Genomic DNA, 16,122 nt, shown 5'->3' with positions numbered 1-16,122 from the left:
TCGGGATATTAATTATGAGCGGTCGTTGTATATTAAACACTTTAGATTATAAATATTGGCTGACTGTAGAACTCTAGATACGTTAAAAGAAACGCTGGCAGGTGTTTATATAAACTAAATGCGACGGCGCATCGAGGCATAAGATAAGATGGATAGATGGATGGATAGGGAGCAAAAACAGTACATATACAATATATAGTGATGTGAATGAAAAAAATTTTTATTCACATTATTGTTTTTCATATGTATTAAAAATTAAAGTTAATAACTCGCAATCGATGAGCTGATACTTGTATATATTGTTATCGCGTATAGAGTTCTCGTTTTAGCTGCTAAACAAAGTGTTGCAAATGTGCATACGAAAACGAAATCGCTCGCGAATTTGTTCTGGGAAAAACACAAGATCAGTGACATGTAGCGACGTGATAAAAAAGCATCGATAACGATATTTTTTCTAGGCAAAGATCGGTAACAAATGCCATTGATACTGCGATCTCAATAGAGTTGAAGAAAGGGACAAAGAAATCACAAAGGAAATATATAATGGACCATAAGTGTGCGGTACCTCAGTTGATGCCTTGGAAGATTACCGAATTAGTCGCAATAAGAGTAACGTGAAAAAGTATGGCTAATCATCGTGCGAACATCGAGGACATGAACGAAAGTAAATGTAGACAAGTTGTTTTGAAGCAATGGAAGTAGAATTTGAGAATATAGTGGACCAAGAATCGTCCAACGAAGAAGTACAATCCAACAATACTGAATATCTTATTGGTTTAAGCGATGACAGTACAGATCGAAGCGAAATTTGTGCCTTCGGAAATTCGTGCGTCGAACTGGCGTACTAAGCACTGCAAAATCAGCTGTTATTATACAACGGATGATGATACCATATCTTCAGCCTTATATTTGATATAGCATATATGATTGATTGTCGGACATTGGCATTAAAGGAATGTATCTCATCAGGAAGCACAAAGACGAAGTTTTTCTATACACTAGACAGGCGGTCATGTTCGGAATGCGGAGAATCGATGTACATTGTATTCCCATGCAAACTAAATCCTATGCAGCATGTGCCCACTCTGCACACATTGAAAATTAATTAAGTGCAACGTGCACGAGTGCAACATGAAAAATCACAAAAACATAGAAAATCACGCGAGTAAATAACGCAAACTGTTGGAGCAAAGCGGCCAGATCGCTACTCTAGTGGAGTGTTTCGCGTGGCTGCAACGATGCGACGAATGCATTGAAGGGCACGAAGAACTTTGCCGTGCCAAGCGTCCGCGCCTCGTTGGACATAGACAATCCGCGATGGCGAGTGCGATCGCGCGACTCGCGGATGCAAAAGCGACAATTCGTGCACATTGGTGGCGAGTATGTGAGTGGCAACGAAAGATCACCCATCTGGCGAGAGATTGACGCTGCATTCGAGTCGTATTCTGACTGGTGCGATAATCAACGCGGACTATATCGGGCTTTTTGGAAGATGCGGGCAATGTAGTGCTCAAGCGAGTACAAGATGACGTAGAAAGACAGTAGTGTGAAAATAAATACCGTGTTCAATGATGAGTTTGCGGCAAACGATAAACGTGCCATCAAGAGAATAAACACAAAAAACAGTGAAATATATTGAGATTTGCGTGAATGGACGAGCAGCGCGTCATCAAGCCCACAGCGTCATTTAAAGAATTCCAGGAACGCAACAGCGGATGGGCATTGTCGTGAATTTGATTGTTAACGTGAACAAATTAAATTCCTTGTATGCAGGATGCCACATCGAAGTGCCGCGAGAAATTATGCTGAAGAAGGTAGTTAATATGAAATTTATGTATCTGTAAGATCCACTCAACGTTGGTATCGCCCACTTTATGTGGATCAAGAATCTGTCCTGTTTCGTGTCGAGATCACATATTACTAGGGACAAGTAGAAGAAATTTTTCTGTGATCGGTAAGTATAATAAAAAAATTACAATTTTCTTGAAATAATAATAATAGTATAATAATATCTGTTTTTCAGATATTTTCATTACTTAAGTACGAATGAAAAATTACAGTCACACGTAGTGGATTGTGGCAAAATGAACGACTGCGCTATCCGATTGCTGAGCGAGGACGACAAGTGGCTCGAGTTTGGGAACTACTTCAATAAGGAACGAGTAACGTTCATTGTCTATGCCGAGCTGGAGTGCGTTCTACATAAGATAGAACCCAATAAGGAAGACGCATGTCAACAGCATGAGGATATTATGTTCTCATACGATGACGTGTTATCATCATTCCGTCATGATGAAGACCGTATAGTGTGATTTGCGCGACAACTCCAAGACTTGGCACATTGCGTGAAAGATATTGTATCTGCTAATGTGCCCATAGTAGCGTTGCCAAAAGAACAATGGCATTTAACGAAATTCGACAGATCGCTTTTCACAGGTATATGTCGCGTTCAGCAGATTCAACTATTGCGGAGCAGATCCGTAAGTCATCCAATAGCGCTCGCTGCTACTAGATAACTAGAAGAATACACCAATAGCTGTGAGCGCTCACGAATTCGCTCCGCAACAGTTGAGTTTGCTGATCAACTTTCAACAATTAATGGAGTTTGCTTCTGGTTATAATCTAGATAATCGAGAATAAAATTGAGTAGATGATTGCGGCACTTTTGCGGCCCATACAGAAGATTGAAACAATATTGCTGCAATGTTACAATATAGCAGATTGCAATGTAACATTGCAGAGATATTACAGAAATGTAAATTAACAATGCCTGCAATGTGTCAGTAATATGCATGTAATATTCCAGAAAACTGTAATTCTTTAATATTAATTAATGTCAACTTAATTTCATTATCTTGAACAAAAAAAATTTTTTTTAAATCTTATTAAGTCTTATCTAATTATCTTATCTAATTATAATAATTAATTATCTAATTAATTATCTTATTAATTATCTTAAGTATCTTATCTTTAAAATTATTCTTAAAATTATAAGTAGTAACTAGCATACAACAATCGTGGTAATTTAAAAAGAAATCCTGAAGTTGAGGTCAATGAGTGTACAGGATGTTTCCTGCAACATACACATCAGTAAATCGGATTGCCTATCTGCTCATGGGCAGAGATATGCTTTACTAGTAATGCAGAATAAGATTAGATGACAAGTACAGCGGAGAATGATTACTCCTACCCATAGGCAACCCGACTTACTGATGTGTAGATTGCGGAAGCACACTGTATATTACACATATTTATACACAAAAAAATATAATACAGTATATAAAAATATACAGTATGTAAGCACTAAAGTATGCACAACAATACTAGCCTGCGACAAGATACAATTAAAGATTAATCTGAAATGTTAGTGACATTTGAATAATTAGCTCATTAGATAAATGTACACACATTTATGATGCAATAATATTCAAACTGCATTTTGCTGTTCGACCAACCAAATAACAAATTAATTTTGCACGAATATTGTTCGGTATCGTTTACGGCGTCTAGTCATATCATCTAATCACATCGATAAAGAATCAATCAATCCACGAAATGTCAATTGTTAAGCTACGTGCGATTGCAAGCGACATGCGTCACTTGTAATCGATAAAAAAAAAAACACTCAGATCATTATTATGGCCGCTCTAACTCTTTCGTCGACTGCACGCATCTCATCTCGTGGAAAGGTATTACCGCGCTATCGCTAAGATCCTTTCCATTGTAAAACACGTTCGCCCGCGTTTGAGGTCTATTCAATAAAAATTTGGAAAGTAGAGAAAATCTCATTTTTCTCGATCAAGTGCCCTCGAAGCAATCATACTGCGGGAAACGCTTGGACAGTGGCCACGTCATTACAAATCCAACGTGAACGCCGCAAGATCGCCAACAAATATTATATCATAAATCCAAAGTAATTTGCTCAAATTATATTTAACAGTATCTTCTCGATAATATTACGAAAGCGATAAACGAGTAAGTTGTAATTAGCATACAACAATCATGATTTAAAAAGAAATTCTTAGTCGAGGTCAATGAGTGTACAGGATGCTTCCGCAACCTACATATCAATAAATCAGATTGCCTGTCTGCCCATGGGCAGAAGCATGCTTTATTAGTAATGCAGAATAAGATTAAATGACAAGTCCAACGAGGAATGAGACAAGGTAAATTGAATTTTACATACTAATATGAAGTTCAATAACAAGATATAAAATATATTTAACATCAATGATATTTAAAAAATATAATTACAAATATTTATAGTTACATATTTTTAAATAATATGTATTAAATGTCATTAATATTATATTAAATTTTACATTATATCAGAATAAAATTCAATTTCTCTTGTCTCATTCCTCGCCGGATTTGCGATCTAATCATATTCTGCATTACCAGTAACGCCTGCTCATAGGCAGATAGGCAATCTAATTTACTGAGTAATATCATAGACCAATCAGAAAGGAGTTGAGTATAGTATTGTAAGTCCTAAGATAGTCCCCAATTTCTCTTGAATCCGCATTTTTGAAAATTGCATAGCCGCATATCGTTCTCAACTGATTAGTCTACAACTTAATCTAAATTGCTACTTGTTGTGATCGTATCACTGAACGCCAATGAGAATAGTAACAAGTGTAATCTCTTTTTTAAAACTGCTCCTAGTCCAAGTCGTATCTACGCTATCTATAAAATTAAATATTATAGAATTACTTTTTCAATGCTCTTTTTTGCGGATATCCATTTCTATGCAGAAACATAACACTAGCATCCACGACAGTATCGTATAGCAACTTTAAAGCTTTGAATCAATACTGTGACCTATCAAAATCGTTTTATCCGAGAATATTGTGAGAACTTGTACATCTAAAATATTTGTCATCACGTCCTTCATGTTCTTCCATAATTCCTGAAAACCTATTATAGCATAGATAATTTCTATCGTATACATAAATATATATTCAATACAATAGAAATCGTAGTGATCGTCGTAGAGTCATAGAAAAATAAGACTCTACGACTGATACGATTTCTATATTGTAGACCCCGCATTATAATTCTTTTATTTTACAATTTACAATTTATCTCGTATTGTAATTAATTGGATTTTGCAGACCAAGAGATTTTCGTATAGTACCTTACAATCTTCATCAATAATCATCACTCTGGTTGATCTAAGTCTTCTGTGATACATATTTTACGAATGCGTAAACCTTGCTCGATCATAGGAACATCTTTGCACACGGAAAAAGAAATTAATATATTTGAATACATCTATAGAAAAAGTATAAGAGAATCTGAAAATATCTTACCTTCCGATCTTACCGAAGTCATAATATAACTACGATGATTCTCATAATAATCTGTGTTTAATTTCACACGTGCATCTTTATTCGCAACAAGAGCAGAATCGTATTACTGACAGTTGTATTTGCCTTCGCCTCTAACTAAAAATGCTATTTATAATATTTTCTATATTGTATAATTTTTGTTTTTACAGTAAAACATTTGTTTTTAAAGCAGAGAATTTGTGTTTTATAGAAAATAATTTGTATTTTTAAAGTAAACAAATATATCTAACCAGGATAAATTCTCTGCTGTAAAAACAAAAATGATATAGAAAATAATTTGTATTCTTCAAGCAGAAAATGTGTTTTACGACAGAGAATTTAGATAATTGCAGAAGCAGAAAATACTTATTTTAGCGTTACTTACGTGTTCCTCTATGCCATCGATGTGACGGATTTTCTAATCTAAACTATCTCGCTTCCAAACACTAGTTCATCATTAGCCACGGAAAACAGACATGTGACCATATTTGCCTCTTACGCCAAAAATTCCAAAAGAACATTTTTCCCACTCCATAACGATGACAACGATGATGACGACGATGACGACGACGATGACGACAACGTTTCTTAATATCAAAGTTTCAGATTCGTATTTTGCGTCATAATATCTTCGTTCGTAGAGCACGTAAAAAAAATAAAAACATTTTCATTATATATCTCGGTCGCAATCGATTGAGCACACTTGATCGGTTCAGCTCTTTTTGAGATCCGATAATCTCAATCTGGCGCAACTCGCCGATTCGCGTAAAGAAGCCACGGCAGTGTCGCTGCGCGTAGCTTAGCGCCGAGACATTATCAGTGTCTCCAGATTTCGATATCTTTGACAGAAATAAAAACAGTCGACGTTCGCGTGATCTATCGAGAAATATTCTCTCAGTTCATTCTACTTGACGTACGACATCAAAGATAAAAATAGAATATGACCACCCGGAATGACGACAATCGCTGTTGTTGAAGAAAGTAAAATAACCGATTTCATCGATATAAATAAACAAATTTTCAAGATTTCGAACTTTGGCTGTTGCAGTGATTTCGAGTAGACATACTCAATCTCGAAACGTACATCGTTCGGGCTCTCGAGCTTAGAGAACGTTAGTTTTACCGCAATTCGATGAGCTGCAAATGATTGCGCGTATGGTACTCTGCAGCATTTGGCCGTGCTTGCGCTTCTCCGCACAGCCTTCAATTATTTATGAATTCACATCGCACATCGCAGTTCGTGACGTGTATCGTCAGTTACTGCACAAATCTCATGTTCGCACTATAGATTATACATTTTCAAACATCTATTTAAAGGCATGCGAATTCCGCAGTATACAAAATATATCTCGCACTGTGTCATCCTTTCGACATTCAGGACTTGAGCGCTGATCGATTGCAATAAATACCGAAGGTCGTACTCTTACGCGTGTATGGTAACTATATCGACCGTGTGATGGATGGGACAAGCTTTCGGAACACGTGAAGACCGATCCAGAACCTATCGTAGTAGGTATACTAGGCCGATTCTAACCTAAGCGGCTAGAGGAAGGCGTGGGGCGCAGAGGGTACTCGTAGCGCGGGGGGTACTCGTAGCGCGGAGGATATTCGTAGACGTGGGGGGGAAGGCGCAGAGAAGGAGAGGGAAGATTCGGGAAGTCCCCGGCGCTATCGATGTTTAGAATGATACGTGATGTCATCATGTTGTGACATCATGTATCATTAGGGATCACCGCCGCCGCGTCCACTCCAAAAATGCGTCGCGGCACTATACGCGAATAAATTTTTAAAGAAAAAAAGAAAATATATATATATATATATATAATAAAATATTTTTACCTTCTCCACAGCCTCCAAATCAATTGTTATTGCTTCTTTTTCTCCTCCTCCTCTTCCTCTTCTTCCAGCCCGATTGTCAGAGCGTTCTCCTCTTTTACTTTTTCTTCCACTTCTTCTTCCTCCATCACATCATCGAGATTGCCGATGAGATGCTTGAATTCAATTTTATTTACACGCACTCATGTAAGGTCATCCACATCATCGACAATTTCGATGATGCGATGGAATAAATGTAATTGATTCACGTGTAACTGAGTAATATCTATAATATCTATAATATCTATAATAACTGTATCACTTTCCTTCTGGACTGAGGAAGAGGAGGAGGAGGAGGAGAAGGAAGAGGCAGTCTCCTCAACTTTTTTTATTTTTTTATCACATATTTGTCCCCATTTTATCCCATATTTGTTTTAGGTAATAACAATGTAAAAAAATATTATCACTACACTTAATCACAGAAAAGTATTCTACCATTTAGTATTAATGGTAGAATATTTTTGCACATTGGGAAAAAAATCACTCATATCTCGCGCGCGGACAAAGGACAAACTTCTTCTTTGTGTGAATGGCCCTGACTCTAACACAGAGACGATACAACGCGGTTGTTCTTCTTCGCGTACGCTATGTCAGTGAGTACCAGTCCCATCGCATCGTCCAGATTCACGATACCGCTTTCGTTTTGGTGTGCGCCACTCGTCGATAACGTGTTACGCATGAAAACGCCTCTAAAGTATGATACATACTTTAAATACATACTCTAAAGTATGATACATACGTCTCGCGAATACGTTCAATTGCATATTGATAGTTGCGTCAGATGGCATTATCTTTTTGGCGTTTTTTTCTTTTTTGCAGCTACATCCTGTCCATGTTTGTACGGGCCGAGACACAGTCCGCGATTCTGTTACATCGTGCGATCGTGATGTTGCAATTCTTCGAACTGACGTTGCGCAGCTTTGTTGTCGTTTACCGCTTTCGCTGTGCTATCCGCTCAAAGACCTGAGCGCGCCCAAGAAACGATAATGCCTCGTTTCATTGTTGGAATCCGCTTTTCCATTGCCTTTTTTTTTGTCATCTTCTTCTTCGGTTTCATACCCATGCCGATCTTGGTCTTGATTTTCATCATCGCTGCCCAGACGGCAGCTGCGGCGGCTCTCTTGCTCAGAGCCGAATCTCTCGCGACGACGCGTCCTAATGTTTTATCAGTGAGTACGTTATCCGCTGCGTGTCTATCGGTGAGATCATTGCTCCAAGAATACGCAATGTCGTCCTCGGCACGCCGCGTTCAACGGATTTATGTCCTCATGCTAGTTGCTTCCTAAGCCAAGTGCCCGGGCCGCAAAACTGATAACCTGAAATATGTAACTCGAAAGGAAGCGTGTCTATCATTCGATTCAACAGACCGCGCGAAGAGCTGACATTCGCTACAGTCCTTTATCTTCGATGCGAGACAGTCGATGTGCGTCCGCTGCCATGGTTAATTGTAGTGCTTGTCGCAGGTTCGATAGGTTCGAACCTCCGAATCTTAGTGTTTCGGAAGCTTGTCCCAGACGTAGTCTGAATAGAGTTTCGATGTAGTCGCCGTGAGAGTACGACCTTTGCTATATATTGCAGCCGCTCTAGTCTCGAATATCGAAAGGATGACACAGCGCGAGATACATTTTGCTACTGTGCGATTCGCGGATTCGCGAGCCTTTAAATAGTTTAATTCGAGAACGCACAGCCTTTAGTGTGAGCATGAAATTCGTGCTGCAACCGCTAACGATACACGTCAAACTGTGATGCGAAATCGCGAATGATGGGAGGCAGCGCGGAAAAGCGCAAGAACGGCGAAATGCTGCCGAGTACTATATGCGCGATCATTTGCGGTCCGTCGAATATAGTGGTAAAACCAATGTTCTCATAAGTTTGCTCGAGAGTCCAAACGGCGTACGTTTCGAGAATGTGTACGCCTACTCGAATGTGTACGTCTACTCGAAATCGCTGCAACAGCCAAAGTATCGATATTTCGAAAATCTATTTACGTCTATCGATTAAATCGGATATTTTACGTTCTCCAACAACAGCGATGTCGTTCCACCAAGCGAGGCGCGCCCAAACTCTATTTTTATCTTTGATGACGTAGCATGCGACAAGCAGGATGGGGTGAGAGAATACTTCTCGATGGGCCGCCACGCGAACGTTGACTGCTTCTATCTCTGTCAGACGTACGCGAGGATACCTAAACATCTGATACGCGACAACATGATTTTGCTGATCCTGTTTAAACAGGATTGTACTTGAAACACGTTTACAACGATCACCGACATGTCGTACGATGAATTTTGTTTGTTGTGTCGTGATTATTGGCAAAAAAATATGGATTTTTAGTGATAGACAAGGACAGTGCGCTTAAGGACGAGAGATAGGGATTTAACAAGTTCGCGAAACTGTAACGTGACTAGTCGTTGTCGATACTTCGCCAGAGACGAACATGGCTGATGTGTGCGAGTGTAAAAAAATTGCGAGGAATATCGAAAAGGCGAGCGAATCAATCCGCAAGAAACATCGTGCTTTGAAGAAACGGTAGAATCAAGAAGAAAGAGGAGGGAGAGAAAGCGAGCGAGTCGTGCGTTCCGCGACCCCGCGTAAATCCGATGATCGATCGCATGATCGTGTACAGCCAATAATCTCCACTTCGTACGACGATCATACGATAGAATCGTTGAAGGACGTTTTCGGAAGGACAGACGATTCGCTAGCAACGAAGGTTCAAAATCGGTTGCAAACGTCGGAAGATCGAGAGACGTTGCAAGCCGGCTTGGGCCCGCTGGGTCAAAAGTACGTCGGGGCTGTCCTGAGGGGAACGCGAGATAAACAGAAGAACGGTATAGATTATGTGTACGGCGTTTACCTACACAAGGATGGATTGATGTTTGGCAATAAACGTTTCGACGTGGATGATACGGACAACATAATTATCGATGGTGTGCAATACGCTGATACACCTGGTCTTTACGAGTTAATTTTCAAGAGAATTCCCGACGATCTTCTCTACACGGAAAACGATATGAACAAGTAAAAGAGCATGCTGCTGGCGACGAACGCGCACAAACACAAGCATCAATCGCAAGGCCAATTATTGAGCAATAGGGGATACAAATACGTAATCGCGTTGATGTCGATCACATCCAAGAAACAGAAGAAGAAATCCTGAAAGGGATTACTTCATTCAATGATATTGAACAACAATGCCATCGATTACGTGCATTGGGACGATCCCAACGAGCTGGTGGATTATCTACGATTGCTTGACGCTTCGCACCAAGCGAGCAACAACGCTAACGACAACGAGATGCTGTTGATCATCGAGGAACTTTGCGAAGCCGTTCTTATTATAAATTAAATCGCGTATAGATGAAACGAGTTAGTCGAGTGTCAGCGAGAAAAAAATATTTTTGCTCTGTGTTTGCGCGTTGAATCATGAAAAAGCGATTCAGCAAAAAGAAAGTAGCTCCGAGAGACATCGATTCGTCGAGGAATTGCTCCGGCGAGAAGAAACTTTCCGCGAAAGCGCGTCATAGTTCAAGGATACGATCTGTGGCAGGCAGCAGATATCGTCGAGATGCGTACGTACTCGAACTTCAACAGAGGCTATCATTACATACTCACCGTCATCGATGTGCTGAGTATGTACGCGTGAACCGTACCGCTCAAGAGCAAGGATGGAAACGAGACGGCTGATGATAATTCAAGCGAGTGGAAGAAGTCCGAAAAATTTACAAACGGATAAGAGGAAGGAATTTTACAACGCCGATGTGTAGAAAATCTTGAAAGAATACGATGTTAATCATTATTCCACGTATTCGACGTTAAAAGCGTCAGTAGTCGAGTAGTTCAATCGCACGCTCAAAAACGACAAAATGTGGAAAATGTATTATATATATAATTTACATTCAACGGCAATTATAAGTGGATCGACGAACTGTCTCGTGTCAGATTACAATCGCAAGCGCGCAAGCATTGAACTATCGGCATGCGATTCGCCGACATAACTCCTGCGGTCGCCGAAAGATTCTTGAACACGGTGTACAAAGCGATAAAGATCACTAGTCCGGCAAAATTTAAAGTGGGCGATTCGGACGCATGAGCAAGTACAAGGCTTTTGAGAAGGATTACACGCCATATTGGACTACCGAGGTGTTTACAATCGTTAAGATGCAGCGTTCCAATCCCGTAAGCTATCTACTCGAGGACTATCACGGAAAATCCGTCGCTGGAGCGTTTTACGAGCACGAGTTACATCGCGCTATTCATCCGGACGTGTATCTTGTGGAGAAAGTACTGCGCCGAAAAAGAGATAAGGTGTACGTCAAGTGGCTGGGATTCGATGGATTGCACAATTCATGGATACATACAAACAATGTTATTCGATAAAATTTTGATTCGTGTATTTTTTTCTACACATAAAAAATATATATCATTATATAAACGTATATTTTTTATTACTTCCTATTATCTTCCCTTTGGAGTACATAATTATTTGTAACATCTTATGTATAGAGCAGAATACATACATAGGTAATAATGCAAAAATAGTAATAATACTTGTATAAATGTAAAAACATACATAAAGTATAAATTAAAATAATAGTAATACATAATAGTAATACGCATAAATGATAAAAAAATATGGGATACATAAAATGTAAATTGAAATAGTAGTATTGTAGTATATAATATTTATGTAAATGTTAAAAACATACGATATGTATTATATGAAAGTACAATAATCGTAATACATAATAAATGCTATTACAATTAGTAATACATAATAGTAACATATATTACAAAGGTATCCACCAATGCCCCTAAGGTAATATCTCCGTTGAGTCCGGTACGACGTATCGTTTATCATCGTATGGATCATATCATCGTCAGAGCGATTTTCAATTCGGATATCGTGTAAACTTCGTGTAATTTAGATCGTATACATGGTGAGTCATTTCGATCTCTTCGTTCAAATACTGTTGCGTATAATCATCGAACGTTATCGTTCGCGCTACAACATTATTCTTTATACCTTTCGCCTTTTTGCCATCCACTCTCACCGCGTACATCTTCGCTCTCAGTCCAACGAATTCGATCATTATCACATTATTATTTTCGTTCTTCATCAAGCCGGGTACTTTTTGTTCGCGAGAGGCATACCGTACATGTTGTCTGCCGGATAATCGCTCGTGTCTAGCGATATCGCGTTTCATTCTTATAAACATCGTCATATTCTATATGGTAAATGAGACTGTCCGGTGTACATGGTCTTGCATTTGTCGTGATACATCGGTGACATGTACTCGTGATGAAATTCGTACAAGCAGACTTTCGATATGTCGAGTATGCACATAGTCACGTAAATCGGCTTGTCGAACCTCGAGTTTGCGCATTTCGATGACGATCAAATTTTCTGCAAAGACACTGCGGCTGTGAAAATTCGGTTTCGCGATCATTGCCTCCGTGCCGTACCGTCTGTCCCATTTTGTTATTAATTTTACATCATGTGATTGCACATTCTCCATGGTCGTACTAAATACCACGTTGTTCATTAGTTTATACAAATTTTTTTCGAAATCGTTTTTTGCACGCGTTCTAAATTGTGTATTGAGATGTAATCGCGGAGTTATGGAGATTGAGCGAATTGTAGCACCCGGTGGATCTTTGTTACACGAAGACCGTGACGAGTACATTGCTGCAGATTGCGATAGTGAATGACGTAACGTTGCTTATCGTACAATATCGTTAGAAGTTTATCTTCGCGCTTGCCGGTTTATCGCGCGTTGGACAGAAAGTTAAGTGTCGGTCAGTGTGTGTTAGTCGTGTAGATGCTGCGGATATTCGAGATCGACCTTGAGAATATAATGTGGTGGATGAATCCGGAGCGATCGCGCTCACGTCAAAGTTCGCAGCATCTTCGATCCATCGAAATTCGGCGTATGACAAAGATTGACATCGCCCATCCATACAGATTATTCACATTGTAGTACATCAAGTACGACGATGGATGATTTCGATGGATCGAACGAACGCATGTACTTATTATTAACCTGCACATATCTGTCGGAATATTGACTGATACCGCGCTCGATGAACATGATCATATCAATGTCGATGAGCAACTCGAATCTACACGCGTATGTTTCAGCATGACGTCCCACGTGAAACCTGGCAATATATAATAATGCGCGGGATCGAGACAGTAACTCGCGACGCAACTATTGCGAAAATTTTCAAAAATATCGACTAATAACAAGATATACGTTTTCAAGTATAAATCACTGTACTCGCCGAGCGTTCGGATGGAGAATCGCTGCCATGCATTCACGGCGTGAGTGTAATCGCTCTTGGATACGGTATCGACTGTCAACGAAATGAAAAATAATTCGCGCGGTGGTAAATGCATGTCCTGCAATTTTTCGACGCAATCAATGTATTCGTACGGAAAGACACTTTTTCGTGTGAGAAAATCGAAATCCTCCGCGCTGAGCTTGCAAAATTCGGAACATACAATTTTTAATTTATCTTTGTCGAGATACGACGCCAATTTATCGAGGCTTGCATTTAGAAATTTGAAAAAATCAATGAATTTTAATTTTACACCATTTTTTTTTAAATTCTTTTCATTTTTGTCTTCGGTGCTATCGATATGTTTAGTGAATGAAATATATTTTTCTTTCGTTATCGATAATACATCTACCTGTCCATCGTACGCGGTAGCAATTTCCTTAATTATAAAATGTGTATCATAGTCCAATAAATTGTGAAATACGACCGGAATGTAGAACGAATTTTTATATAATAATTTAAGTTACAATTTGAATGCGCTGGACCGCAGTATCTACTGGTGAGATGATAATGATCACGTATCGTCCGGCGCGAATGGTTTCTCGCAGACAACGCGTCGTGCTATGATACGCCTCCCATTGCTGTTTAGATAATGTTTCCATGGGCACATTGGCGGATACGATATTTTTCACGCGATACGCCAAATCGTTCCGCGAATCACACTATACAATCTTCATCGCGACGGAAGTAGTACGACGATAATGTGTCGTCGTACGTGCATCGTACGTAACTTATGCTGAACGCTTCACGCCGCTGATACGCGTACAACGACGCGTTTTCCTTGTCGGATTCTGTCTACGTAGATCTGATCGGCATAGACGATGAACGGCACTCGTTCCCGATTGCTAGAGTTGCCAAATTCGACCCATCTGTCATCCTCGCTCGATCATCGGATGGCACAGTCGTTGATCGTCTGGCAGTTCGTGTGACTGCAATTTTTCGCACGAATTGAAGTAATGGAGACACCTATAAAGAAAGAAATTTTTTTTGTCGCTATTTCTTTTTCTTGGCTTTTCTTATTATACTTACCGGTCGCAGAAAAACTTCTTGTGCTTCTTTCTGGTGAGTTGCGAACTCACTAGATGCGACAGGTTCTCCAAAGTGTCTAATGCTATTGTTGCGTGAATCAGGAGATTGACGTGCTTCTCCTTCTTGTCATCAATGAGCCATAAAGTAAGGACCTGTCTGACTTTTAATGTCATTGAAAATTCAATATTCGTGAGATTCAACACTGCAGTGTAATGCGGGGATGACTCTCGCTCCGTACATTTTTCAGCCGGATACAAAACGGCGACCACTGATCACACGAAACACGCACTGTCCATTGTACGAACACTGATCATCGCTCGTTTCATCACTATATCCCGCAGTATTTCGATGTGACATCCCGCGCGCAGAGGATTTAATTTGTTCACGTTAACAATCAAATTCGATAGGATTCGCGATAACGTCCATCCGCTGTCACGTTCCTAGAACTCTTCTAGGATAGGCTCGACGACGTGTCACTCGTACCATACGTGCATGTCGGTATTTCGCTATTCTTTGTAATTATGCTCTTATTAGCACGTTTATCCTTCGTCGCGAACTCGCCATTGAACGTGGTGTTCATTTTTACACTATCGTGTCTTTTTACAGCGTCTTACGTTCGCTCTAGAGCTACATTTCCAGCGTCTTCTAAAAACCGCCGCGACTCGATGTGATTAGAGTTTATTACCGCACCTGTCAATATACGATTCTCGAACGCGATCTCTCGCCAGACAAGAGCGTTCATTGCCACTCGCGTACTCGTCACCAATGTACACATCATTCCAATTGCGACTTTGCACCCGCAAGTCGCGCGATCCTCGCCACCCCGGATGTCTGTGTTCAACGGCGAGGCGCTTGGCATGACAAAGTTCTTCGAGTTGATGATTCATCGCATCGTTGCAGTCACGCGAAACACTCCACCAGAGTAGCGACTTGATCTTACTGCTCCAAAAGTTTGCGTTTCACTTGCTCGTGGTTTTCCATGTCTTTAGATCACGTCGCACTCTTCCACGGAGCACTTGCACGTGACTTGTTCACACATATTGCAGCATCGCTTTACATCTAGAATGTCATACTGTTTTATTACCTTGGTATTATATTCGTCTATTAAATTGCATTCTTTACAAGGATAGCATAATTGATTACGCATATACTTATCACACAAGTCACGAAACACTTTTTTAGCAGGATTTTCCTCGCGGTCATAGTATCTCTGGTATCACTAACTTGTCCGTTATCATCACTTCAACGCACTTCTTATCATCTGCGGGAATCTTAATACACCTGCAACTATATTGAATCTTTTCTTCACTATTCATTGAGTGATAACACTGTTCTTTTATTAAACTGAAAGCTTTGTACCAAAATCTCTCTTCGAAATCAATGTGTATCTTCTTTTTTAATGTGTGCAGAGTAGGCATATGCTGCACGGGAATATACTGTACAAAGGCCCTATGCAATTCATGCATGACTTGCCATCCAACCTACCGAAAGAACCAGTCTCATGCTCCCTGACAAGATATACTCCTACATCATTAATGTCAGCTAT

General features: G+C 39.8%; 1 protein-coding gene across 1 annotated transcript; it reads left to right on the top strand.

The window, feature by feature from the left end:
* Positions 1-9,020: 9,020 nt before the first annotated feature.
* On the top strand, positions 9,021-15,909 carry LOC108693592. Its single transcript, XM_018202628.1, has 4 exons — positions 9,021-9,166; positions 9,236-9,314; positions 9,739-10,623; positions 15,897-15,909. Exons 1-3 carry the CDS (start codon positions 9,021-9,023, stop codon positions 10,228-10,230), a joined length of 717 nt encoding a protein of 238 aa, XP_018058117.1. The 3' UTR covers positions 10,231-10,623; positions 15,897-15,909.
* Positions 15,910-16,122: the final 213 nt, after the last annotated feature.

This window comes from Atta colombica, unplaced genomic scaffold (genome assembly GCF_001594045.1).
Source record: "Atta colombica isolate Treedump-2 unplaced genomic scaffold, Acol1.0 scaffold94, whole genome shotgun sequence".
Lineage (NCBI taxonomy): Eukaryota > Metazoa > Arthropoda > Insecta > Hymenoptera > Formicidae > Atta > Atta colombica.
The sequence above is the reverse complement of the archived record's forward strand: the minus strand, read 5'-3'. Positions and strand labels throughout refer to the sequence as shown.

Excerpts from the sequence above, each read along its gene's own strand:
- LOC108693592 (XM_018202628.1), top strand. The coding sequence starts at position 9,021 with ATGCGCGATCATTTGCGGTCCGTCGAATATAGTGGTAAAACCAATGTT. Across the intron at positions 9,167-9,235 it reads AAATCGCTGCAACAGCCAAA|CGATGTCGTTCCACCAAGCG; the intron begins GTATCGATATTT and ends CTCCAACAACAG. Across the intron at positions 9,315-9,738 it reads CATGCGACAAGCAGGATGGG|AATCAAGAAGAAAGAGGAGG; the intron begins GTGAGAGAATAC and ends AAGAAACGGTAG.